We start from the raw sequence: 25,521 nt of genomic DNA, 5'->3' as shown, positions 1-25,521 counted from the left end.
ACAGACTCAGTTAAACGTATGTATGTCTATCTGACATTAACAGTGATGCCAAAGAGTCCTGTCCAAGTGCGCGCTTTCTTCCACCCTGCAGGATGTTTGCAGTCCTTTAGTACAGTAAGCCTCCTCCTACTGTAAAACAACAACCCTCACCTTGATTTACTCCCCTCTCTCACACTCTCATGCATATCAGGGCGGTGCACAACTTTACGATTCAAACCATAAAGTTGCAATGGAGCGTGTTTCATTCACAGCCGGGGCGCTCGGTCCATTAACACACCCCAGCCTCAGTGTGTGGCGACTCCTGACTTCCTGTGGAGAATCAAGTCTTTATCTCACACCAAGACCTGAAGAAGGTAGACATAAAACAGTGAGGTGTGTGTGTTTAATAACTGTCCAGGGTTGACGTGCATATCTACAATCCTACTTCTGCAAATTAAATCTGCAAAACATTGAAAAGGTAAAAGCTACAGGACATACTGTAAGCTAAACCAGTGTTGTGTGACAGCAATTGGTAACAGAAAGGAGGAAACCTGCTTGAAAATGAATCAAATGATTCTATTTATCCCGTCCACCTGTATCTAAAAAGAGTGTCAGCTTCCTGAGATTCTAGTCTTTGGCAGAACTGAGCTTCCTCTCCTTATGTAAGCCTCATTATTGCTCACACAATACCTCATGCCTCTGGTCTCATCATCACTGTAAAGGGATTCAGGGAAATTAAAGTCCCATCACTCCTCCGTCAGGACCGTTCCTCGCTCATGGCACGTCCGTATCCCAAAACGCTCGGGTCCTGAACTCTGCAGAACATCGGGGCCCGGGACTTACCTCCTCTTTTTTTTTTCCTTTTGGACGTTTGATCCTTAGCACACATGGTTTCCTTCAGGAAAAAGGTGCTGAGTGAGAGCTGGGGTTTACGGTATCAAAAGAATCCAGAAAAATACTGACCGCTCACGTTCTGCTGCCAGAGAAAGGTCAAGGTCTGCGGAGGAATGAGCAAACCTAAAAGCTTTGACTGAAGGTGAGGACGAAGGTTGTTTTATTGGTAGGAACTGAGCTATAGTCACACATAAAAGGATTTCTGTGCATTCACAAGCTTTGGATTTTCCAAACGCCCCTTGGGGAGGGAAACTGTGGTTTGGTTGCGTCAAAATGTTATGTAATGCCCCTAAAAAGGATGAGACAATCCCTACATTTTTGTATATTACACACTAAATAACAGTTTATCTTTTGAGGTGGCCAGAGCTAATGGTTGTCCTAATGAAGACTGAGAACAATACTGAATTAGTGGCAGGAATTTGAGCTTTGTGACCAGAAATGATGGTACTTTCCATGTCATGTGTAAGGAAATGAAGTATGATATTCCACCCTTGTTAAAAAGCAGTAAAACTGACAAATATGTGGAATAAATACGTCATTTAAACACAAAAGTCTCCTCTTCCCGGCGCTTCCTCCCATTGTCTGAACCCTCGACTGTGGATCTAAGTCTCATGACGCAATAATTAGCCGTGCACTTTTGTTAGTTGCATGGATAGTGTGTATTTTTGGAGTCAAATGGGCAATTTTTCTGACTTAATTGGCATTGTGAGTCTTTGCAAGAGGGGTAATTTCTGAATGTGATTGTCAGATGTCAGAGAGAGCCCCAAGGAGTGTCTACCAACCATCAATCAGCCTCGTTAGCTTTAATTGGAGGAGCTCAGACGCCAGCGGTGGAAACTGTTGTTGTAGTGTGTGGCTCCCAGATGAAAATGGGTGTAACCAAGAAGGTTGCTGAGAAAGAGGTGACATATATCAGTCACTTATCCCAAGGATCCGTCAATACCTCCTAAAGAAGACCAGGAATTGGATATATGATGGTGATGTGTGCTGCAGGGAGGTAAACACATGCCTAATGAATCATTTAATAATGTTTAAATACTCGTTCTCTTCAGTTTTGACCCACAGAATATCAAATTCCTTTCGTCAGAAGGTTAAATCCTGCACAATGCTCCCCACTGAGGGTCCTCTCATCAGGTTGTTTTGCTTTCCGTGGAGATGTATGATGAGGATTTCCGTTGAAAGAGCTGTTGGATTTCTCCCTCGTGTGTGAGGCAGCTTCCCCCCGGGGGCAAACCTCCCACTCTGAACAATGTTGACACGTTATGAGCACGCTGTATAACTCGCCCACTTCCTTTGATTCCCTGCAAGAGCAAGTATGTGTGCACGTATGAAAACACACACACCCCGTTTGGCGTATTTAACTCTTACTCTCTTCCTTTCACTGACACCCCCTCAATTAGTGTCCTCTGCCTTTTTGACTCCCTCTGAAAGCTGGAATTCCTTGGCTGACAGACCCTTTAAAACGAGCAATTATCACTGTTTTCATTTTTAAATATCGACCATCGTGGTCAGGATATAATTATAGGATATCCTTTTCCCACTTGCCAGTAATAAGTCACATTGGATGATTTTAAAACCTATTTTTCCACGCCAAACGTTGGTGCCGCTGGACGATCGGAGGTGCAGCCGTGGTGATGGATTTCAGGCGCTTCTTAAAAACAACATGGCTTATTTTTAATCGTGGAGGTCCACTTTACACATTAGCACAATCAATTTAATTGGGGGAACTGCCGAGCGAGAGGTGACATCAAAGCAAAGGTGAACGGCCCAGGGCATGCTATCTCCCAGCATGCATTTCTGCCTCACGTCCAGAGGCTGCAGTGGAACATTTGGGGGTCATGGAGCTGTAGCACGTGACTGTTTATCCAAACTGTGTGCCGGAGACGCTGCTTTAATGCTTTTAGGAGCCAGATTCTCATGTGTCACGTTCTCCGACCTCTCATCACGTAGAAGACGAGGTTATACCACTCGTCGGGTTCCAGTTTCTGTATAATGCTGTTCTTTGTAGACAGCACAATGCACAGTACCATTTAACACAGCATGTGGGCGGGAAAATTGTCACACCCTGCACGAGCGTCCAAAGTTTGTCTGTGACATTTCGTGAGCTAAAAGGTACAATGAGTAGGATTTTCCTTGAAATAAAAACGACCTATACAGAAATAACCCCTCTCAATCATCACTGAGGACATACTGCAAGGGCACAGCAGCGTCTGAAGCTGTGGAGACACTGACTTCTGCGTTTTATGGTTTTCTTTTCATTTTGCATTGACATTTCTGGGCCACAACATTTGATTTGCATGCACCCAAAAGGAAAATGAGGGACAAGGGACCAAAAACGCCCAAAAAGTGCAAATATATCAAAGCTAAAAAAGCATTTTCCAAAATGTGAATGCATCTGGGGATGGCTTTCACTTGCTGGCAATCACAATAACCCTCCCGCTGTAGGAGATAACCAACTTGTAGTTTTTGTGCCATAGGGCCCAGACTAGGGTCTAAGTATTTTGTATTATTTTGGTTGTGGTTGAGCAGAGGGACTGGACTAAAACAGTACAATTGTTGGGCAAAACAGGAAGCTAAAAGATGATGAAATGCTCCGTAGATCTGAGGGGGGATTTGTAGCATTTGGGAGTCATTATTTGGGGCTTGATTATAAGAAGTGATCCCTTTCACATTATACTTAACACATTGTTAATATAAAAAAATATAGATGAATACAGTTTAAATGAGTACAGCCAATTATGCAAGATGGATTACTAATACATCTGAATGCTAAGAAATGATGCCAATATAAAGGAAGGATTAATAATGAGTAATTCTGATAATTAATCCCAGAAAACTTTGATAAAATGACTTTAAAATCTCTACAGAGGCACTGGATTGGCTGTGAATAGCATCCTCCACAAACAAGAGATTTTTTCTAATTTAACAATAAAATAAAACAAAGATCCTGCTCTTTGTTGCCGTCTCACACAACACCTGGCAGAGCTAACAGTGGCTTGATTCCAGCATGTCAATAGTGAAGTCCCCCATGATGGTAATGAAATGTTCCCTGGTGTTTGCAGTCACGCAAGGTTTTAAAACACACACAAACATTCACACTTGCACGGTTTCTATGCTGAATTCAGGGTGAAAAGGGTCACGCACAGCCTTAGATTTAAACAGTTAACATGTATTCAACATGATGCAGGTCGTGCATACTGAATGCCTGGCGTACTCCAAATGTGAGGAAGCTGTTTGTAGTTCAGATCCATAACTCTCTCCCGCTGCAGACTCTCCACACATGGTGTTTTTTTGCATCATGCAACCTCAGCCACTGAAGCAATTGAGCACAGCAGGAAGACGGCGATGTCAGCAGACAAGACAGGAAGAGACGAATCCATCTTTCCCTCGTCACTCATCACCACGTGTCGAGCAGTGACCGGAGCAGAGGCTGCAGAGGTCGAGCCCGTGCTGTCCCACTCCGTTACCACCATCATGAATACACAGAGGCCAGAGTACGGGTGTGCGTGTCCGTCAGAGCGATCACACACACACACACACACACACACACACACACACACACACACACACACACACACACACACACACACACACACCGCTCACACAGCCTCGTGCCGACTCCACTGGCATAATTAGAAACATTTGGGATCATTTGCAAAGGGAACACGAGCTCTGATGGGATCCAGATGCACTACTGGGTTTCACCGAAATACAGGAACCCTTATTTACGAGGGGCCATTACTGGCTCCTCACCCAGGGAGGTGTGTGTGTGCGTGTGTGTGTGTGTGTGTGTGTGTTGTGCTGCCAGGTTTGTCAGATATACTTTAATGAATGTTTATTGCAGGATCATCCATTTTCAGGTCAGATTGAGTTTAATGGCTTTTGTTTTTTGATAAACTTTGTTTTGTTGTTGTGTTTCTGAACGTAATGTGAGCTTAAATTACCTCAAAGATAGAAAAAAGCTGCCAACAAAGAAAGCTTGAATGCCTTTTATTGAATAGCATTTACTCCTTTAAAGATATGCAACATATTCTTCATTTCATGTGGACTTCTTGTGTCTTCGAAACGTTTATATCAATATGTTCGACACAGTTGAACTCAAACGTCTTCTTCTTTTGTTGTCAACAAAAAGATTTCCTGTGGAGAAGGAAAAGAAACACACCTTAAGCTTTGTTTCAATTAAATACTCATTAGAGTGAGTGAGACATGTATTTAAGTAATGGTACAGAGAAGAAGAAGTAAATTAAAAAAAGACATTTTGGAAAATAAACTTCAATAGTTTACATTTTTTAATTACGCTTTGAAATTGGAAGTAACTTGTAGTTTTTTTCGATTGATGTATATAAAATGTTGCCTTTAGAATCAATATGTTTACAGTGCATTAAACACTAGAGCACTGATGATTCCTCTCATAACTGTATGTAATGCAGAGGAGAGAGTTGCAGCTTCTAGTGCTATGCTGCTCCCTTGTGGCAAGGAGATCAACTTCAATGTAGCATAGAAATGAATTCAAAGTGCTTTTTTTGGTTATATTTCTGGATAGGAGATGCACTCTCACTCTCATTATCCAGTTACTTACATTTTTATTAAACTGTTGCTTCCAAAAATCCACCCTACATACAGCGTCCGACTTGTTCCACTGTTCCTTCAGTATGCCTGGAAAATGGACAAGACAAATAACTTGTTTGTGACGGTGTTTCTTTAGATCCTAAAACTTGTTTCGTCATTTCGGCCACGAGCCTCACACACAATTTCCCATGCACTTTAATCTCAAGGTACATTTGTAGTTTGTAAGGAAGGTATTTTAGATGAATGTATACAAACTATCATGGCATAAGTCATAAAACCAGATGCAAACACTCTTCAGATCAGGTTCTCTTTCCCCTCTCTTGTTCTGTACTCTGTGGATCGTCACTGACCTTTCAGCAGTAAAATCAGATCAGATCAGAACATCCTCATCGTTCAGTCTTTCCTCGGCCTCCATCACCACTTCCTGTTTGATCAGGAAGCACAGGGTTGCTTCTGAACATCTCCATGATGCTGGTGCTGCTTCACACTGTGACACCACTCATGTGTCGGTGAACTGATCAATGGAGGGAAGGATCCCTGCAGACAACACACATACAGTGAGGAAATTAGGTGGCTGCGTGTGTGTGTGTGTGTGTGTGTGTGTGTGTGTGTGTGTGTGTGTGTGTGTGTGTTGTGTGTGTGTGTGTGTGTGTACCTTTTGCAGGCCGGCTGAGAGTCAGTGTAACCTCAGCTGGAGAGGTCTTGAACAGCTTTAGCACCCTCTGCAGTGAGAAGAGAAAACCTTTAACAGAAGTATGATTTAAAAGTCTTGCATTCAAAACAATCCTGAAGTGGCATCTTATCCGAGACGCCTTTAGAATTTAATCTAAAGCAGTGCATCACATTTTAAAAGATCATATGCATTGTCCTGTGAGACCCATGCATCTTAAAAAAGTCAACTTACCAGCAATACGGTCAGAAATCTGAACCCCTTTAAGTAAGCTAGCTTTAGGAACCAGTGCAGTCTCAAAGTGTTATTCAATAACTGCATTTAATTAAATTACTGCAACACATCTGCCTTATTAAAGCTGGACGTCAGTGTCTGATTTTACAGTCATGCGTCACTGTACAATAGAGAAAAGTAAGTCCATTACATATAAGGCAATCATGGATTAGTGGGCAGATTAGTGCACGTCATTAATTAATGAATAAACCTGATTAATAATGTGCACATACTGGGTAGGTCAGCTCTTTGAGGGACTGCCCGTTGATGGCCAGCAGCACGTCGCCCTCCTCCATCCTCCCGCACTGCTGCGCCGGCTGCCCGGGGAAAAGCTCCTTTATCCGGACCAGGCTGCTGAAGTCCTGGGTGGGGGGGTCCAGCTCGCACATCAGGAAGCTGAAGCCCAGACCGTTGGCACTCCTGGTCAGAGTCACTTCCTGGGTGTTGTCTGAGGGAGGAAATGGGATAATGGGGAGGTGGACGAGGGAAAAGGAGAGAAAAGACACAAATCATTAAATGTTTTTTTAAATGGAAGGTTTGTCCAGTAGCTTCCTTTCTTCCTTAGAGAAATGGTATCACTGGTGCACAATCGTCCCCAAAAAGAACAGAAAATCATCTTTTATTTTGAAAAAAGGATTTAAAAAGTTCGAAATATTGATTTTAAACTGTGACTTGATTTACCACACACAGTTTTAAGAAACTATCATAACCTTTTTGTTTCCTTAAAAAGATTCTCTTCTGTGAAACAAGTGCTTGTTGGTGTAATACTCAGTTCAGCCACACGAGGCTAAGGTGCAACACTTCAGTCTCTCAGGGTTGACGTAGGCCTTAGCTAGCCGCTTGATAGCATCAAAGCTAGAAACGGTAAGAAGCTAGCCTGGCTTTGTACAAAGAAAAATAAAACCAGTCAACCACGATACATTTAACAAATCAGATATTACATTTGAATAAGTAAACTTCAGAGTTGTAAGTAGATTTGGACACAGCCAAGCTTTCTGTTTAGCTGTCTCCTTTCTTTGTGCTAAGCTAAGCTAACTAGCGGCTAGTTGTAGCTGTAAATGATACCATACTTCTATATTCCGTGAATAGTGTTTTATTTGTCAGATAGTTTACATATTTATATCTTCACAGTCTTCTTTTATATTTCCAGTCTTTTAATTCTGTTGTATCTTTTATTTTGAGATGTTTATATTGTATAATTGTTTATTTGTATTTCTAATTATGTGCAATACTTGTTTGGCATGCTGCTGCAACCAAAATATTTCCCAATTTAGGATTAAAAGAGTATATCTTATTATGTTATATTTATCAGAGAGTTATACGTATATTTTCATATAACTTGCAGCACTTTGCTTCATGTAGGAGTTTCTATTACATAATACACTGTTTTAGTTTGAGTTTGGTTAACATGATGTTAAAGGTTGTCACAGATAATGATTATTTTGTCATTAAAAGTAAATCTTAAAACATTTACAGTCAAGATAAATAAATTATTACTTGCGTGTCCTCTTCATTCTTCTGTAGACATGATAAAAAGCAACATTAAAATGTATTATAACACCATTTTGAGAAATGTGTTTTTTAGACACAAATACATGTGAAGCTACATCCAGTGCGCATCAACACAAGTGTTTACAGGAATAAGTGGAAGTTTGGGTATAAATAGACCTTGGCTGTTTTTATGTTAACGGGTTCCAAGATAATAAATTGACTCTTGATGTTGAAACGTTTGATCTGCCTGCCTGTGTGAGAGGAAGGAGGAAGACGACAGATATAGAGGACAGGAGTAAGGATAAGAAAGGCCAGCAGAGGGGATAAGAGGGGGAAGGTCAGGGTCAGAAAGGAAGATCAGGATGAAGAGAAGGAAGTGTGTGAAGGTTCACCTTGAAGCGGCCAGACTAGTGCGCTCGGCTATTAAAGCACCGAACAGATTAGAGTGGACGCCCTCGCATGTGAATCCTTCCTCGGTAGTGTTCGTGACTTAATGCGCTGTCTCTTTAAAAGCAACTGCAGGTAGACTAACTTTCACACACACTTGCAAACCATTGGCAATCTGGAGCAATTTGGGGTTCAGTTTTAACTCTCCTACCATCGGTGACAAAGCTGTAATCCCGGGGTCGGTCGGAGTTGGTGTTTTGGGTGGTGCTGGTGGGCGAGCAGCTGTTGGTTCTGAGCGGGCTGGTAGCCGGACTGGTGCTCTGATTGGATGCACAGCTGGTGGTGTCCGAGCGGATAGAAATCCTGGGTAGCTTCATCGACACCCTCTCCACCACCAGGGTTACCACCTGGAAAAGAAGCGAGGCAAAGACAAAACGAGAGAGAGGATGAGAGACGGGTGTAGTTGGGAAGAATGGAAATAGGTTGTTGCAACAGAACAGTAGGAGACATAAGTTTGAGCAGCAAATTAAACTAGCAACACTGTAAGGCTTTGAGCTTTTTTTGAACATCTGCATGCTATTGTGTGGCAATGCAACCAATAGCTCTGGAGATATTTCACTCAAAATGATGAGGAATCCCCCTCTGGGAAACATAAATGTGTGCAAACACTGTTGTGCAAATCCATCTTGTAGATAATTGTCAACATCATCAGCATATAAACTTGTATAATTAGGCTGTTAGCATCGTTTGTACAGATGTGTCACATTATGTTAGGTGCAAATGAAACACTGGAGCTGGAAGATGCCTAGAGGTTAGCCTTCAGCTACAATAGCAACAGAGAGAGAGAGAGAGAGAGTTGTGCTCGCTCTGCTCTACTGTGGTAGTGAACGGAAAAACATCCAGCATACTAATGCACAGTCGACAACAACACCCAGATGTCTCAATCACACAGATTAAGCATAAAATATAGCATAAAATATGCATTATGGTAAAGATGTTAGGGTTCAGTGCTTGTACAAAATGCTAAATCAGTGTCTAGCAGGATGAATTGTTCTGTCTTTGACACCAAAAGAAAGTAGTCCTTGAAAATATGGGGATGTTGCACCAAAACTGGAGTATGTACCTAGTGAGTTATACATATATTCTGCAAAAGCGTGTCTCTAATGGGCTTTTTTTGTCCTGCAAAATCTGTCACATTGCATCCTTTACCTCCCCAGTTTTGCTCAGATGCTCCACAGCCTGCTGGTAGGTGATTCCCTGGAAGTTAATCCCATCCACCTCCAACAGTCTGTCACCTGTAAAGCAGGGAGGTAGAGGCAAATCAACTGTCAGCCTCACCGTGAAATTCAGAAAGTGCAAAAGGACTGAGAACAGTCGGTAATTGTCCTCACTGGGGAGGCTTTAACGGACTGTTAACAGGTCAAATGTACCATTATTAGCGTTGTTTGATTTGATATTGAGCTACCTGAATGTAGGCGTCCATCTTTCTCTGCAGCCCCTCCTGGAACAAGGTTTCTTATGTACAGTCCTCCATTGGGAAGATTAGTGTTCACACCACCCTGAATCATTAACGACAACAACTTTAATACAGTATATTAATAGAGGAGAGCAAACACACCGTTTCACTACAGTGAGGCAGTGATGTAACACGGACAACCACTCTCTCCCTCTGTAATCCTGTCAGATGTTAATCAGATTGCGTCGAGCAGACTCATTCTGACTCACTGCTCCAGATTAGTTGCTGTACTAATTACCCTACCTGACTCTTTTCTCCTCATGTAAACACATTAGACGTACACAGGATATGCAGGTCCATATATGGATGCAAACCAAGATATTGTGACCAGAAAATAGAAGGTTTCCTGCCAATTATACCAATGCTGTCAATGCAATAATTGAAAGTACAGTAATGTATCTTGAGAAGAGGCAATAGACTTTTGAGCTGTCGGGTTTCCAAGCTGGAGTCTATTATTGTTGCTGACACTATCGCAATGCATTTGGATCACTTGCCCTTTACGTAAAAGCCTATTATTAGCATCTAGTTTAACCGCTTTTTCAGACCATTAGGGCACAATCAAGACGTGCATTCAACACACTAAGCTTTGCAAATGAGAGGCAATGTTATTTGGCCACTTTTGGTGTGAGTTTTAGCTACTTTCATTGGACAAAAGTTGGCATTACTGCACAAGTCTCCCTGCCTTATTGTTTTCCAGGGCTTTGTGCCATATATCGAGCCTTATTTCTTCCCAGGAGATCAAATTAAATACATAATTAAGGCAAAGCTTACAGGATCTAAATGCAGATGATGTCATTATTCTATAGCCAGTTTAATGAGAAGTTAAAGCAGAAAACATCATTTTTAAAGCCAGAGTGCATGTACATCTCAACAAAATGATTCACAAACTCACAGAGATGCTGATGCCCAGACTTCCTGAGATCTTTCTGAGCTCCACAGACATCTCCAACGGCCTCACACAGTTCGGAGGGGGAGGCAGACAGCAGTTGTCCTGAAACCACACCGAAACCACTTTACTTCTGTCCTGCTTCTCTGACTGCATACACACCTACAGACCGATCACGAATGATTGTACCTGTGCAGCGACGGGTCGTACTTCCCGGGGGACGTTGAGCCTGTTGCTGGTCTTCGGCGCCATCATGACAGAAACTATCTCATCCAAACCGTCTTCTTCTGATCGGCCGTCTGTTATCGACGGGGCCTGGGATTCCAAATTCCTAAACATGGGAGAGCGAACGCTGTTGGGACTGGGGTTCACTGTGGATAGAAACAACAGTGAGATTCAGCTATGTTGCACCTCAGAAAACTCCCTAATTCACCTTATGCTAACCCCAGTAAGAAGGTAGAGCCAGAAGCCAGTTAGCTCAGCACAAAGACTGAACATAAAGGGGAAGATTTTAGTAGCTACTGTAAACCTATGTGTGAGTGTGGCTAAAGATAAGGGGCTAGTAGAGGAGTATTGCTACCTTTAGAAAGAGCTAAGCTAGCTGTTTCGCCCTATTTCTAGTCTTTATGCTAGGCTAAGCTGGGCTAAGCTAACAGCTGCTTGACTGAGCTTCAAATTACATTTAAAGCCATAGAAAAAAAGTCACTGCAGCACAAAAAAAAAGAAAGGAAATCTAATTTGTACGTGTGAGTAATTCACAACAGGTGCATCAGTAGAGGGTGAAGGTCAAAGCCACAGGATCATTACACACACACACAGTGACCACACACACACACACACACACACACACACACACACACAGGGCACCTTTTGGCTGTGAGATAATGAGCTGCACCTCCTCGGGGCTGCTCTGCATGACCTCCGCTGCCTCGCTGAAGGTGACGCCCTCCAGGCTGATGTGGTTCAGAGAAATCAGGCGACCTCCTGCAGGCAAAGGTCACAGTGAGCGGGTGCCGGTGTCCGGTAACTGTGGAGTCCCTGAAGACCTGACCACCACCTCCTCTGACCCCACAAGTGACCCTAAAAGGCCTCTGATAAAATCCCACATTCACCTCCACTAGTCTGTCCTCGTTTGTACTAGGAATATTTTGGATGAATACAAAAGTCAACCAGATAATTGGACATATATAAGGAGTCTTCACCAATACGGGGTATCCACTAATTGAATAAGTGGTGTTTTTACACAGGCAAATCATAAAGCAAAAGGGCCCCTGGACACAGAGACAGAAAAAGGCCTCACTACCTCTCATAGGAGCAAGACAAACATACAGTATCATTTTTTTAGCCTCTTTTTGTTACTGTTTTTTTATCTCTTTGTTTTTATTTACCAATCTTTCTGTGGTTTTGTGTCTCTTTAAATGTTTTGCATCTAATTGTTGATGTTTAGATGTCTTGGTAGTCATTGTTTGCCTCTTTTTGTGTGTCTTTGCAGCTGTTTTGCATCTGTCTGTAGCTATTTTGTGTCTCCTTTTCATTTTAAACCTTGCTGGTCAGTATGGGTCATTTGAGTGATATTTTATAGGTAAAAGATGACACTTTTAGCAGCTGGGTCTTTGACCTGTTCAGGTATCCATCCATTGTTTTTTGGGGGGGAAATGATTGATTGAACAACTGATAATTGCAAAGATTGATTAAAAAATGGAAACGCAAAGTCCTTCCAAACACTCAAAGGCTGAACTACATTAAAGAGCGTTGATGAGGATATGACGGTCTACCTGGTCGGATGCGTCCATCCTTATCAGCTGGACCACCAGGCACAATGGAAGCAACAAAGATGCCCAAGTCGTAATGGCCAAGAGTGTCCTCTCCCACTATCAGAATACCTGTAGAAACATTAACCACAGGTGTGTTGAGTTAAAAAAAGGACCTATTTTTCTGTAAAATTATGACTTGAACATCTTACCAAGGCCAAGCTTAGGGTCTTTCTTCAAAGTAACACATATGACTTCTCTCTCTGTTGATGACCTTACTCTTGTTGGGGTTTCTGTAAGACACAAAGGAGAATAACATAGAAACGTGTTACCTTTCCCAAGAGGGTTTTATATTCCATTTATTTGTCTTTGTGTCTTTGGCAACTTTATCCTAAAATGATGCAGTCATTAATCAAATAGAAGATGCATCATTGACCCACCAATCAAGCTGTAAAGCAGCGTTATTATTCATGAAACTAAATCACACCTGTGATTATATCTGAAGGCCAGTGTTGGTTTTTACCTAAAGTACACCCAGTTGCTTCCTTGGTCATACCTTTGGCTGCAGGGGAGCATGAAGGTGCATCAGATCCGCTCCTCAGAGAGCAGGCCGGGGAACGCAGACTGGGGCTGCTGGAGTAGATACTGCACGAAAAACAACGACAGCAGTAAGTGTCTGTTTGGACGAAGAAGAAGAAGCATGAACTCTCACCTCTGCTCGTTGAGGCGCTGCTGTTTGATGCGGGTCTCGATCCTGGCTGTGACGTCATCACACAGCTTGATCAGGGACTCCTCCTGAGGCGTGGTCAGACCGCTGTCGTCCTGCGGCGTTTCCGAACAAGAGACGGATTTGAGTTGGCCGCTCTGAGTGGGCGACACTTCCGAGTACCGCCCAGTGTTTTCCTCTGGAGGTGAAACGCAAAGAGTTATCTTTAGGAAGTTGAAACAGTCTGTCAGTGTTGTCACATCATAAAACGCCAGCTTTGGCAGTATTCATGGTGCAGGGACTGACCTGAGACCAGGTTTTGGCTGAGCTGGCGAGAGTTCATCTCGTTGTTGAACTTGTGTTGAGCGGAACAGAGGTTACACAGATACGTGGCTATCTTCGATCTCTCCGTGATGAAGTTGTACTTCTTCTTGCTGCCCCGGCTCTCGACTGTGAACTTACGCCTCTGCAGGAACATGAAGGAAAGGTGTTAAGTGAAGATAATGCTCTTCTCAGTTTTGGTATGATAAGAAGGAAGGTTCATGCACAACATCGCTATAATACAAGCTATAGCTGTCGTTGTTTGATTCTTCTGGGATCAGATAACTCACATTGGAGGATATGGTTGCTGTCTCCCTCCAGTAGAAAGTCTGGCTGGTGGATCGGCAGCCGTCTTTAACCTCGTAGACGATGACTCCTTTGGCACAAACCCCAAGGATGATTTCTCCTTCTAAGGGCTTTTTCTCTCGCATCACACGGTGGAAAAACACGCCGTATTCAGGCAACTGCTGACACAACTACAGGGACAAACAGAAGGGTGTAAAAACGCTTGGTATGAAACTAACAGAGTGTTAAAGCAATGAGTTTTTTGTTTTACCTTGAGGAAATCGAGCTCTGCTTCATCGACGAGCATCTGAGCGTTGTTGGTGTGAAGTCGTAGCAGCTCTTTCTGAATGTAAGGCAAGGCACGTTTCTCCAGCACGCTCTTGGAGACATACTGGTCAGGGCGGTAGTAGTTCCTACCGTACACCTGAACACAACAGATCAACACCTTACAGAGAAGCATGCACCAGACACTTACACCATTTCTATGTCAGTCGAATGATAAGCAGATGTTTAAATGTTTTTGGTGCACAACCTCAGGCATGCAGTCTCCACACTCGGTCTGCAGAGCCAGAGCTCCCAGGTACAGAGCGGTCTCCTCATGGCAGGACAGCCTGTCCTCCAAAAGGTCTCTCCTGAGCTGCAGGTAATACAGGTGGCGGGTCTGTTTGTGCCTGATAGAGAAGATGGCATGTATTTAAGGGATTAGAAACAAACATTTGGTGGCAAGACATGAGAAAGAGAAATACTTACAAATTAGAAATGTCCTTCACAAAGAATTTTACTCTGAGGAAAAGGACGAAGGTGGTGATAGGCACTTTCTTCCAGGTATCTGGAGCAACTTTGGAAATCTTGGTGTCAATGTCCACGAAGAAAAACTCATTATCTGACCAGAAAATAGAGAAAATACAGAGGAAAGTGATGAATTTCCACATAAAGTTCAATACAAGTTGTTGATCTTTGTTTCATGTCCCGGTTTGTACATTAGTGGTTTGTTTGTATGTCCCTTTTTATTTCTAAATCATGTTTTTTTTTCCCCTCACAAAGACATTCACTTTACCATCAATATAAGCAAGGCCAAAGTAGAAATGTTCCACGAGGTTGGAGTGAGCCACGATCATGTCAAAGACGTCCCCTCCTCTGGATTTCACCTCACACTTCACCTGGATGCTCTGACCGTTTGGCATCACCACACTCAGCTCTCTCTGGGTGGTCAGAGACTTCCCTTTTTTTGACTGCGAGAAGAAGAGAAGAAAGGAGGACAGAATTTAATTCAAAAGAAACAATGAGATTGTTGCTGAGTATGTTTAGTTAGCTTCCCATTGCCCAACACTCATTAACTAGTAGATATTTGGGTATTTATTCAGGTCATCATGGAAGGTCAGCGCGCAATCGCAGTTGGCTGTTTTCCAAATAGTTTAATTGGTTGATTACATGTTGGCTAAAGCCTCCTTTTGCCTGTTGAATTAACCTTTAAACTGTAAATGAATCTATGGATCAAGGTGCCTGACAGCTCAACTACTCTTTGTGGTTTACAACTGACACACCTAACTCTCAATATTCAATTTCTATTTTAAGGAACTCACCAGGATGGATCCAGGTAGCTCCAAGACGACCAGCGGCTCGTCTAACATCCTAATAAACTCAGGACCCATTTCCTACAACAGATCATACAAATATTATACTCCCTAATCCCAACATTTTATAATCCAGTTGTATGTCACACGATATTTTGGGCTCACCTTCAGCTTCTTGTCGTTCAGACTCGTCGTGGACTGGAACTGTGCGAGGGATCTTGAGTTCGCGATTCGATTGCCGTCCATGTACGGACTGCAGGGGTTGCGGTTCAGCTGCTGCCAGCTGCTGTAGGTGTCCATGTGTCGACCTCCCGAAGGAAGCCTGGGAAAAATACGTTTGTGATTCTCATTCTGAAGAAAAACAAGGTCTGACAATCATGACAAGATGGCTAAAAACGTCCCACATTTCATTTCATTCACTGAGCGTTAGCAGCATATCAAAACCGAGGTGTGCAATGCTTCATACCCGGTAGGCTCGCATGGATAAGACGCCCCGGAGAATGTTCTGGACATTTTCTTCTTCAGCGACCATGTTGAGTTACTAAAAGAGTTTCCTGGAAAAAAATACAATGGTATTCAATATTTACATGAATTAGCTAAATGTGCAGCTACAGCAGTTGCTTAGTTTAGCGTAAACTAAACACAGGAAGATGGAAATGTCTAGCCTATCATTGATATAGGAGTAATGCTAATGCTAGCAGCTAGCTTCCTGACAGTTGCCGTCACCCAACAACAACAACAATAACAACACATTTTATTTATATATCGCTTTTCTAAAAACTCAAAGACACTTTACAGAGGTACAATTCATAAACACATGATTAAAACAACACACTTAATATATTTAAAACACAACATTCATTTACAGTTTAAAAGCAGTTTTGAAAAGCTGAGTTTTGATCTGGGATTTAAACAGGGTGAAGTCGGGGCAGTCACGGATGTTTTTGGGGAGTGAGTTCCAGAGGGAGGGGGAAAGGCTCTCTCCCCCACCCCAGGTCCGGAGTTTGGTCCTGGGAGGAAGTGAGAGGAGATTTTGCGTCTGACGAGCGGAATGATCTCAGATACTGTGCATGGGGCTGCAGCTGGTTAGCTTAGCGCATGGAGTAGAAACGGCAGGAACAGCTAGCTTTGGTGCTGTCCAAAAGTTAAAACAAATCTTCCTGCACGCGCCTCTAAATCTCACAAATTAAGATATTAGTCTAATTATGTCTAAAAAAGAACACATGGGTCAATGGGATTATGTGCCTGTCACTATTTCCTGGCTGGGCACAGTGTCTTTTACGCACGTCTGGTTGTGTTCAGCTCTAACAAAGAAGATATAAAGTGTTAATTAATGAGATTTAAAGGTCCTTTGGAGGCAGATTTAGTTACCTTTGGACAGAGTAATAGCTGTTCAGTCTTTGCTCTGTGCTGCTAACTACCAGTGTAGATATCTCTCATTTGCACATTCCCATTTGTGTACAGATTATTAAATGGGATTTATGTGATTATAAATAAGTAGTGTTCAGCCTTTCATGTTTGGACAGAGCCAAAGGTTAGCTGTTTCCTCCTGCTCCATGTCTTTATGCTAAGCTAAGATAACTAGGTTCTGGCAGTAGCTTCACCTTCAGCGTAACAGACATGAAAATGCTATGAAATCTTACACTTTGTAATGAAATTAAAGAAGCATGTTGAACTCATTTCATTCAGCACCCCTTCTTGTCATTCAACAAGCTAAGGTGCAGGGCATTGTGTGGATGTTTGTGTGACTCTAGCGCGAAGCTAGATGGCGCCGAGGATGGCTGCCGTGTCTCGAGCTCCTCAACAACTCCACATCTTAGTGTTTTTATTGTTTTACTTTGTTGGTTGTTTTTAACTTTTTTTGCAACATGCAGACCGCCCAAGCGAGCCCTATCATCCAATATGATAGAGAACAACTTTTACACATCAGGTCGCTGGTGGACAGCAATAATCCACGACGACCTGCAAACAATGGAGAGTCTCCGTGTTTACCTGCTGGAGCTCTACCTGTGGAGCGCAGGAGGAAGAGACCACGAGGTTCCCGGGCCGGGGTCCTGGTCAGGCTGAGGAAACGTGAAAACAGGCCTCCTCTACCGAGTTTACTTCTGGCAAATGTCCAATCCCTGGATAACAAGCTGGACGAACTCCGTAGCAGGGTGGCATTTCAACGGGACATTAAGACCTGTAATGTTTTGGTTTTCACGGAGACTTGGCTCGACCCCACGATACCGGACGCCGCCATTGCTCCACACGGATTCTCCATTCATCGCCAGGACCGGACAATAAACTCAGGGAAGAGCAAGGGAGGAGGTGTCTGCTTCATGATTAACAACAACTGGTGCTCAGATGTGGAGATCATTTCTTCGGACTGTTCTCCCAGCCTAGAGCACATCATGATCGGATGCCGGCCTTTTTATCTGCCGAGGGAGTTCACATCTGTTGTTCTAACAGCAGTGTATGTTCCGCCGCACGCTGACAACAACACAGCGCTGGAGGAGCTGTATGGGATTATCGACAGAACAGAGACTTCTCGGCCAGAGGCCGCATTTATTGTGGCCGGGGATTTTAACAGAGCCAACATGAAGAAAGTCCTGCCGAAATACTATCAGCACGTCAGCTGCCCCACGCGCGGTGGAAATACACTGGACCATGTTTACACTCCTTCCCGGCATGGATATAAAGCCCTCCCCCGCCCCCCCTTCGGCAAGTCAGACCACATATCTCTTCTTCTGCTCCCCGTTTACCGGCAGAGACTGAAGAGGGACCGACCTGTGACAAGGACAGTGCAGCGTTGGTCCGAGCAGTCTGACTCTGCTCTCCGCCACTGCTTTGGCATCACGGAGTGGTGTGTGTTTGAGGAGGACGATATAAACACACACACTGACGCGGTGATTTGCTACATCGGCAAATGCATCGATGACGTCGTGCCGCGGATTACTGTACGGACATTCCCAAATGAGAAGCCCTGGATAAACGGCGAGGTCCGAGCTAAACTTAAAGCACGGGCCATCGCGCACAGCGGCGGTGATTTGGATGAGTACAGGAATTCCAGGTATGCACTCCGGAGAGCTATTAGCAGTGCGAAAAGACAATACAGGGACAAGGTGGAGTCGAACTACAAGGGCTCCAACGCCAGAAATATGTGGTCTGGACTAAAAACAATAACAGACTACAAAAGGTCAACGAGTGGTGCTGAGGAAGTGCCTGCATCTCTCCCAGATGAACTGAACACATTTTATGCACGCTTTGAGAAGCCCCCGGCTGTGGAGGCACAAAAGGCCCAGGATCCCTGCTCACTGGTTTTAACCAGTGCAGATGTGTGTAGATCTCTGAAAAGGATCAACACACACAGGGCTCCAGGACCTGATGGCATCCCTGGCCGTGCTCTCAAGGTGTGTGCAGTTCAGCTGGCAGATGTGTTCACAGACATTTTCAATAGGTCACTGCTCCAGTCTGTAGTCCCCACATGTTTTAAAGAGTCCATCATTGTCCCTGTCCCCAAAAAGACAAAACCCATCTGCCTCAATGACTACCGCCCAGTTGCACTCACCTCCATCATCATGAAGTGCTTTGAGCGGTTAGTCAAAACTTTTATCACCTCCTCCCTCCCTGACTCACTGGACCCCCTGCAGTTTGCCTACAGAGCAAACAGGTCCACGGATGATGCCATCTCCCTCACCCTCCACACTGCCCTCTCCCACCTGGACCAGAGGAACACTTATGTGAGAATGCTGTTCATTGACTACAGTTCAGCATTCAACACCATTGTGCCCTCCAAGCTCATCATTAAGCTCAGGGACCTTGGGCTCAACAGCGCCCTCTGTGACTGGATCATGAGCTTCCTGACGGGCAGATCCCAGGCAGTGCGGATGGGGAACATCACATCCTCCACCTTGACCCTCAACACCGGAGCCCCTCAGGGTTGTGTGCTCAGCCCTCTCCTCTACTCCCTGTTCACGCACGACTGCGTGGCCACACACAGCTCCAACACCATCATCAAGTTTGCTGACGACACGACCGTCATCGGCCTGATCACAGACGGCGACGAGACGGCGTACAGAGAGGAGGTCAGAGCCCTGACATCTTGGTGCCAGGACAACAACCTCCATCTCAACGTCAGCAAAACAAAGGAGCTGATTGTGGACTACAGGAAGAGGCAGAGAGAGGCACACACACCCATCACCATCGACGGGACTCCTGTGGAGAGAGTCAGCAGCTTCAGGTTCCTCGGGGTAAACATCAGTGAGGACCTGACATGGACACATCACACCAGGGTCATATCCAAGACGGCTCGACAGCGGCTCTTCTTCCTCCGCAGGCTGCGGAAGTTCAACATGGACTCCAGGATACTCTGCAACTTCTACAGGTGCACCATCGAGAGTATCCTGACTGGCTGCATCACCGCCTGGTATGGCAGTTGCACCGCCCTCAACCGTAAGACTCTACAGAGGGTGGTGAAAACTGCTCAGCACATCACCAGGATGGAGCTGCCATCCATGGAGGACCTCTACACCCAGCGGTGTAGGAAGAAGGCCGGTAGGATATTAAAGGACCCCCATCACCCCAGCAACAATCTGTTCTGTCTGCTGCCGTCTGGCAGACGGTACCGCAGCATCCGGACCAAGACCACCAGACTCAGAGACAGTTTTATACCACAGGCTATAAGACTACTGAACTCCTGAGCTGTGTGAATGTCTACTCACATCTGTTTATAGTACACACATACATATATATTATACACATCTGCCTTACATATCTGTTTATAGTACACATATCTATATATTGTACATATCTGCCATATACATCTGCTATACATAATATATGCATCTGTCCATACCTCCTCATTCAACAGTGTAAAGTATTTAAATACTTTCAATGTATTCCACATATGTATATATTTCACATCCTCAAATCTTTATTGTTAATATTGTAAATATTCTTCTCTCTTTTTGCACTATTTTATTTATCTTTTGCACCATGCATGTTGAGTTGTTGGAGGAGCACGCGACATAAGATTTTCATTGCCAACATATACGCTGTATCTGCTGTGCATATGACAAATAAAAAACCTTGAAACCTTGAAACCTTGAAACCTGATAGGAAGGAGACTTAAGCAGGAAAGCTAACTTGAGTTGTTTTTCTTTGAGTGTGTTTTTTGTGTGTTGTGTAACAGGCTGCTTTCTAGCTCAGACATGAAAGCTTGACCATCTGCCCTGTCTCTGATAGGCTGTTCGCTTTACTTCTTTATGCAAGATGTGATGGGTTGAACTCACAGTATATTTATATCTATATACATCTCAAAGAAGAACACAATTTACAGTGCAGATATGCAGTATGCTGTAGCAACCAGGAACGTTTCTTACTGTGTAATCTGTCCCTGACGATTTGACTGCGGTCTGTTAGCCTTGATCCATTTTCCACCATGGACACATGGTCAGCCTGCAAAGACATCACTTTCCAGCTCAAGCCCAACATTTAAAAAGCAATTAAACTCAACAGAATAAATTCATCTGAGCAGCTGAAACCGAACCAACATCCTCCAAACACTCACTGAGTTCCTGTACACATCTTCCACCAGCTGCCGGATGAGCCTCTCTGGAGGAGGCAGCATCGCGGCCCTGTGGTGAATCTCGCAGGTATCTTGCACCGTCAGCAGCTCGGTCCGCCTGACCACCACGTCCTCGCACATGCTCAGCAGCAAACCCTCCAGCTCTGCACTGAGCTGCACCGGCTTGAGGCAAACAAGAGACAGCAAAATGGATGACGTGCAATACCACAAATATATGCAAGGATGAGTTTGAGCAAAGGGATGTAAGAGGGAGAAAGGTACCTGGTTTTGAGGTAGATGATAATCAACACACCAATAAAGAGTCATCCCCAGTGAGTACACAACCATCTGAGGACAGCAGCACCAGGAAATGAGTCAGACATTCATTATAAATGGATTTGGTTACACACAATCTCTGGAATAGTTAACAGGCAAAAGCTTGAGATATTCTGAAGCAGATGTCCTCTCAACCAGTCCAAGGTTTCTAACCTTTTCGGCTGCAGTCCTGGTGGAGGCAATGTGACCCGCCTGGACCTCCGGAGCTGTGAAGGAGGCCACGTCTTCGTATCGTGCACAGCTCTTGAAGGCAAGACTCCCATTGGCGGACAGCAGCACCGAGCCTGGGCTCAGCACACTGCACATGTTGCCTGCGCATAAAGAGAAACTTAGTCTGATTGGATGCTCTTGAATGTTGATTTATTGAAAGTCCTGCACCCTGTAAAGAGGGGGAATTGGGAGGAAATGGCACAACTGTTGTTACCTTTTTTGGAAATGTCCAGTAAGGCCTCAGTCATGGCAAGCAGCAGACACCAGACCTCATCCTCATCCAGTGGTGATCCCCTGGCCTCCAACACTTCTGCCAGGGTCACAAATGTACCCATTCTGCTGGGATACACACAAAACATTGGAGGGCGAATTCACAAAAGGATTGCATTGCTTTTGTGACCACTTGCTGCACAGATAAGATGGATAAATCAGCACCTGCAAAGCTTGAATTACAAACCTAACTGTGCTGCTGAAGAATACCATCTTTGGTGCTCCTTTGCTTGTTTGCACTTCAGTTGGTAATAATAAGTTGGTAAATTTGGTGCAAATTGGCTCCTTTCAATGCAAATCAGCTTTATCCAAAAAGAGATTTGGTGGTTACTGAAGTGTATTCATGGGGGTGTAGACTTTCCTGTGATGGAAATGGTAATGGTAGCCAGGCAAAGACATGGTCATGCTCTGCTCAAACTCATTTATTTTGGGATGCAGTGACAGGATGCAATGATGGTGCTGTCATGAACAATAAATGGATGAAGCTTCCCAAAAAGACATGAAACTTAATGGGCGATAATCAATTGCAAGAGAAGCCAAATTCCTGGTGCAAGTGAACCTGTGGATGGAAATAATACTCCTACTGGATCTTGAATGTTGTGGAAAGTGTCATTTCTAAATAAGCTGTATTTCTCCTCAGGCTAGAATCCCACCACTAAGTAAGTTTGCGTTACGGTGGGAGGTCAGAGGCCAGAGTTTTAGACAGACGAGCTTAGGGTTTAGTGGCATTAGATCTAATTGGAAACACATCAAATTCTCCCGCTAATTGCTTTCCCCACCAGTTTAACGCCATCTTTACTAACCACAACTAGTTTCACATTCAAACAGGAGGTGTAACTCTTAGTTTGACCCGTTTAAAGACTATACGATCTAAAGAAGATGCAGTTTTAGTTTCAAAGGTGGTGAAAAAACACAAAGTATTTATACATAATATGCCTTTCTGTTGGTGTTTGTAAGATGGTGGACAAAATGTTTGTTGATGGCAACCATTTCCAGACATATTGGTCCTCTCAATGACACAAATTGCCTTGGAGGGTTGTGGTATTTATTTGTTTACAACAAAACCACTGACATGAGCGTATGGCTACAGTGAATAACCAGATTAACATAACCCTCTGACCTATCAGCATGGTTCTCTGTAACCTGAGTTTTCACAAATTGTTTGACAATCATATCAATGTACGGATGTTTCCTCCAGGAAGCGTCTCATCATCATCATCTGATTACCTCTGACAAGGAGGGTATGTTTTTCAACCTGGCTTGTTTGTCTGTCTGACAACAGGATTACATAATAACGTCGGCTGGAGTTGGAATAATCCGGAAAGTGGTTTTTTTTTCAGCTGGTAAAACGTGAATGACCTTTCAAGCCTGAAACACATGTAAAAAATAACGAGTGGCCGTAGTGTGAGGTCACTTTTTAAGCCTCAAGTTTGGAGTTTTGGTCGTCACCATCTTTGATTTGTGGAATCAGAAGAGACAGGAGAGAGATAATACACTTTTTCAGGAGACCAGAAAGGTTATGATAAACTTTTAACTTCCAAGACGGAAACACACGGAACCAGACCAACATCATAAAATAGCACCGGTCTGATTTATCGTCCATTTCCGTATAGGCTTCACTTTTCAGAACCAGAGTTTGCCCAATTCTCGGAAACACCAACATCACATTGTTGTTAAAATGCTTTAAACAAGAAACAACTATTTATTGAAATGTCCATGTTGGTCAACATTAAGACTTAAGGCGTGTAAAGTACGAAGAACAACAAACAATCTTGGGAAATGGGACCAATCAAGGAGCATATGAAGTCATCATGGGTCTTGGCAGAGGTTCCCTAGTTCCTTCTCAAATTGGAAGATAGAAAGGCTTATTCTTCTTCACCTCGATGACTTAACTACTTCCTCTTGCTTTAATTGAATTGAGTGTACAGCATTTGTGCTGATTAGACTCCCTTTGCGTCTATTTGACTCTCTGACCTATGACACAAGCACCAAATTAACCTAAGACAGACACAGGCATGTCTGGTTACATTGCAGTTTGCCAAGTCTGTTAATCAGGTTATGTCTTCATTTGATTCACCTAACACAACCTGGGGTCAAGTGTTGGCAGCACAATCAGCAAAGGCCACAGCAGACTTTTTCAGTTGTCGAAGCTAGCTCTGTTTTCTTAAAGCATCTAATTAAAGCAGGACCTCGAAAATAAAGCAGCTAAATCAAATTAACTCATTATTTATATGTTATATAAACATAAGCTTGTGCTGCTGTGACAGGTCAAAGTGTCTTGTATGAGAAATGACCGGTCAAGGATTTTTCACATCACATAGAATAAAATGAGTGTCCAAAGAAATGCAAGTAGTTATTCTAATAGTTTTACAGTTCATTTGGCAATGGTTATGCCAAATAAATACGTAAAATGTACAGTGCTTTTACGTAGTATTGAACAAATATAAGTGTTATTTTGCGTTGTTTGTTTCCCCCGATATTTCCAGAGAAATCTGCCCTAATTTTCAGCTTCTATCAGTGACGTGAGTAAATGGTAACAGGAGAGTTAGAGTTAGGCTTCGTCTCATTGAATTGTTTACATCCCAGAGTGAAATAAGAAATCCTGCACCTTATGTCCTCCTATGTAAGGTGCCTGACAACATGTCAATGCCAACAGGTGTTTAATTGAGACAGACATTATATCTGGGTTTAAAGACATAACGAGGCCTACCTTATTTCATCCGGTATCTGAGGAGATTCTTCTTAAGTTCCTTCAGACAACCACCACTCTAATCCTTCTTCCTCCCATACATCCCCTGCTGCCGTTCCACCACATCGCTTTTATCCTCGTGCTACTGTCAGTCATTGCAGCTGGTCAAACACACAGTCATTTCCTTAATTGACAGATCAATTGTCTCCGCACAAAGGACACATCAGCTCTGTAACATCATTTGCTCACAACTAATGACGTGACGTGTGTTCCTGCGATTCCCTTCATTTTCAAATATTTTTAGACTGGGGATGTAAGAACATAATTGGATTTGCAGGGCTGGCTAACGACAGATGGGGCAGCAAAGGACCAAGCCACTGTAGGTGGCACTGTTTTAATCTGATGCTCCAACCACAAGTGACACATTGATTGTCCCACTTTCCTTTAGGACCTTACATAGATTAGGTTGATTGGCCACTACAAATGGCTTGGGAGATACCCAAATGTCACAGCTGATATATCCTTCCACATGGCTCAGTGATTGAATAAGCATTCTTAGTGTTACTTACAGTGAGAAAAAGTGCTTTGTATAAAAGCTCCATTCGAAGATTTCCTCTATATGTACCTCTGAAAGTTATTTCCGCTCTTTTCTGCTTTACAAACAGCAAAGATCTGCTAAACTATTGGCCGATTATTTGCAGTTCAATCATGTTGTTTTGTCCACTTACCTATCACTTTATCCCCGGCCACATCTCCCAGGGAGAGCTTGTCAGGATTTACGCCTGTCCGTTTCAGCCCACGCAATAATTAACACACTGTCATGCATGAGAAATGTCAAGGTGATACCTGAATATACCTCAAGGCTTTCATATGGGTCAAATTGACACTTATGATAACAGTTAATCACACTGACTAGCCGGGCTGTGTTCAGGATTTTTGAAATACATAATTGGATTTGTCCAATGATAACAACAATATTAAAATGCTCTCTTTATAGCCTGGAAATACATGTTACTCTTTTATTTATTGGCTTTAAAGTTCTGCAATTAAAATATGCAGTCTACTTATTTAACCATTCAATTACCATCCTTGTCACAGAAAAATACTGAGAATACACTCCAATTCTTTCACTCAAATATTTATATCAATGATCTGCAGTCTACATT

General features: G+C 43.4%; 1 protein-coding gene across 3 annotated transcripts; it reads right to left on the bottom strand.

Moving 5' to 3' along the window:
- Positions 1-4,880: 4,880 nt before the first annotated feature.
- frmpd2 (FERM and PDZ domain containing 2) lies at positions 4,881-24,632 on the bottom strand. Of its 3 annotated transcripts, none has more exons than XM_063892626.1 (30): positions 24,377-24,632; positions 21,611-21,735; positions 21,340-21,497; positions 21,133-21,198; positions 20,854-21,033; positions 20,666-20,741; positions 15,769-15,856; positions 15,468-15,624; positions 15,312-15,383; positions 14,786-14,960; positions 14,479-14,611; positions 14,261-14,399; positions 14,000-14,152; positions 13,734-13,919; positions 13,429-13,588; positions 13,129-13,321; positions 12,973-13,061; positions 12,629-12,709; positions 12,441-12,548; positions 11,533-11,649; positions 10,855-11,036; positions 10,672-10,770; positions 9,729-9,822; positions 9,473-9,558; positions 8,475-8,670; positions 6,619-6,833; positions 6,098-6,164; positions 5,793-5,979; positions 5,453-5,529; positions 4,881-5,010 (listed from the first exon to the last, which is right to left on the bottom strand). In XM_063892626.1, exons 2-28 carry the CDS (start codon positions 21,729-21,731, stop codon positions 5,942-5,944), a joined length of 3,429 nt encoding a protein of 1,142 aa, XP_063748696.1. In that variant the 5' UTR covers positions 21,732-21,735; positions 24,377-24,632; the 3' UTR covers positions 4,881-5,010; positions 5,453-5,529; positions 5,793-5,941. The 3 variants fall into 3 exon arrangements, with proteins under 3 accessions (XP_063748696.1, XP_063748695.1, XP_063748697.1); XM_063892625.1 differs by having other exon boundaries at positions 21,611-21,732; XM_063892627.1 differs by lacking the exons at positions 4,881-5,010; positions 5,453-5,529; positions 5,793-5,979; positions 6,098-6,164; positions 6,619-6,833 and having other exon boundaries at positions 7,962-8,670; positions 21,611-21,732.
- Positions 24,633-25,521: the final 889 nt, after the last annotated feature.

This window comes from Eleginops maclovinus, chromosome 10 (assembly GCF_036324505.1).
Source record: "Eleginops maclovinus isolate JMC-PN-2008 ecotype Puerto Natales chromosome 10, JC_Emac_rtc_rv5, whole genome shotgun sequence".
NCBI lineage: Eukaryota > Metazoa > Chordata > Actinopteri > Perciformes > Eleginopidae > Eleginops > Eleginops maclovinus.
Note: the sequence above shows the minus strand (reverse complement) of the source record. Positions and strands in the feature narration are given on the sequence as shown.

Excerpts from the sequence above, each read along its gene's own strand:
- frmpd2 (XM_063892626.1), bottom strand. The coding sequence starts at position 21,731 with ATGGGTACATTTGTGACCCTGGCAGAAGTGTTGGAGGCCAGGGGATCA. Across the intron at positions 13,920-13,999 it reads CAGAGCTCGATTTCCTCAAG|TTGTGTCAGCAGTTGCCTGA; the intron begins GTAAAACAAAAA and ends TTGTCCCTGTAG. Across the intron at positions 12,710-12,972 it reads ATGCTCCCCTGCAGCCAAAG|AAACCCCAACAAGAGTAAGG; the intron begins GTATGACCAAGG and ends TGTGTCTTACAG.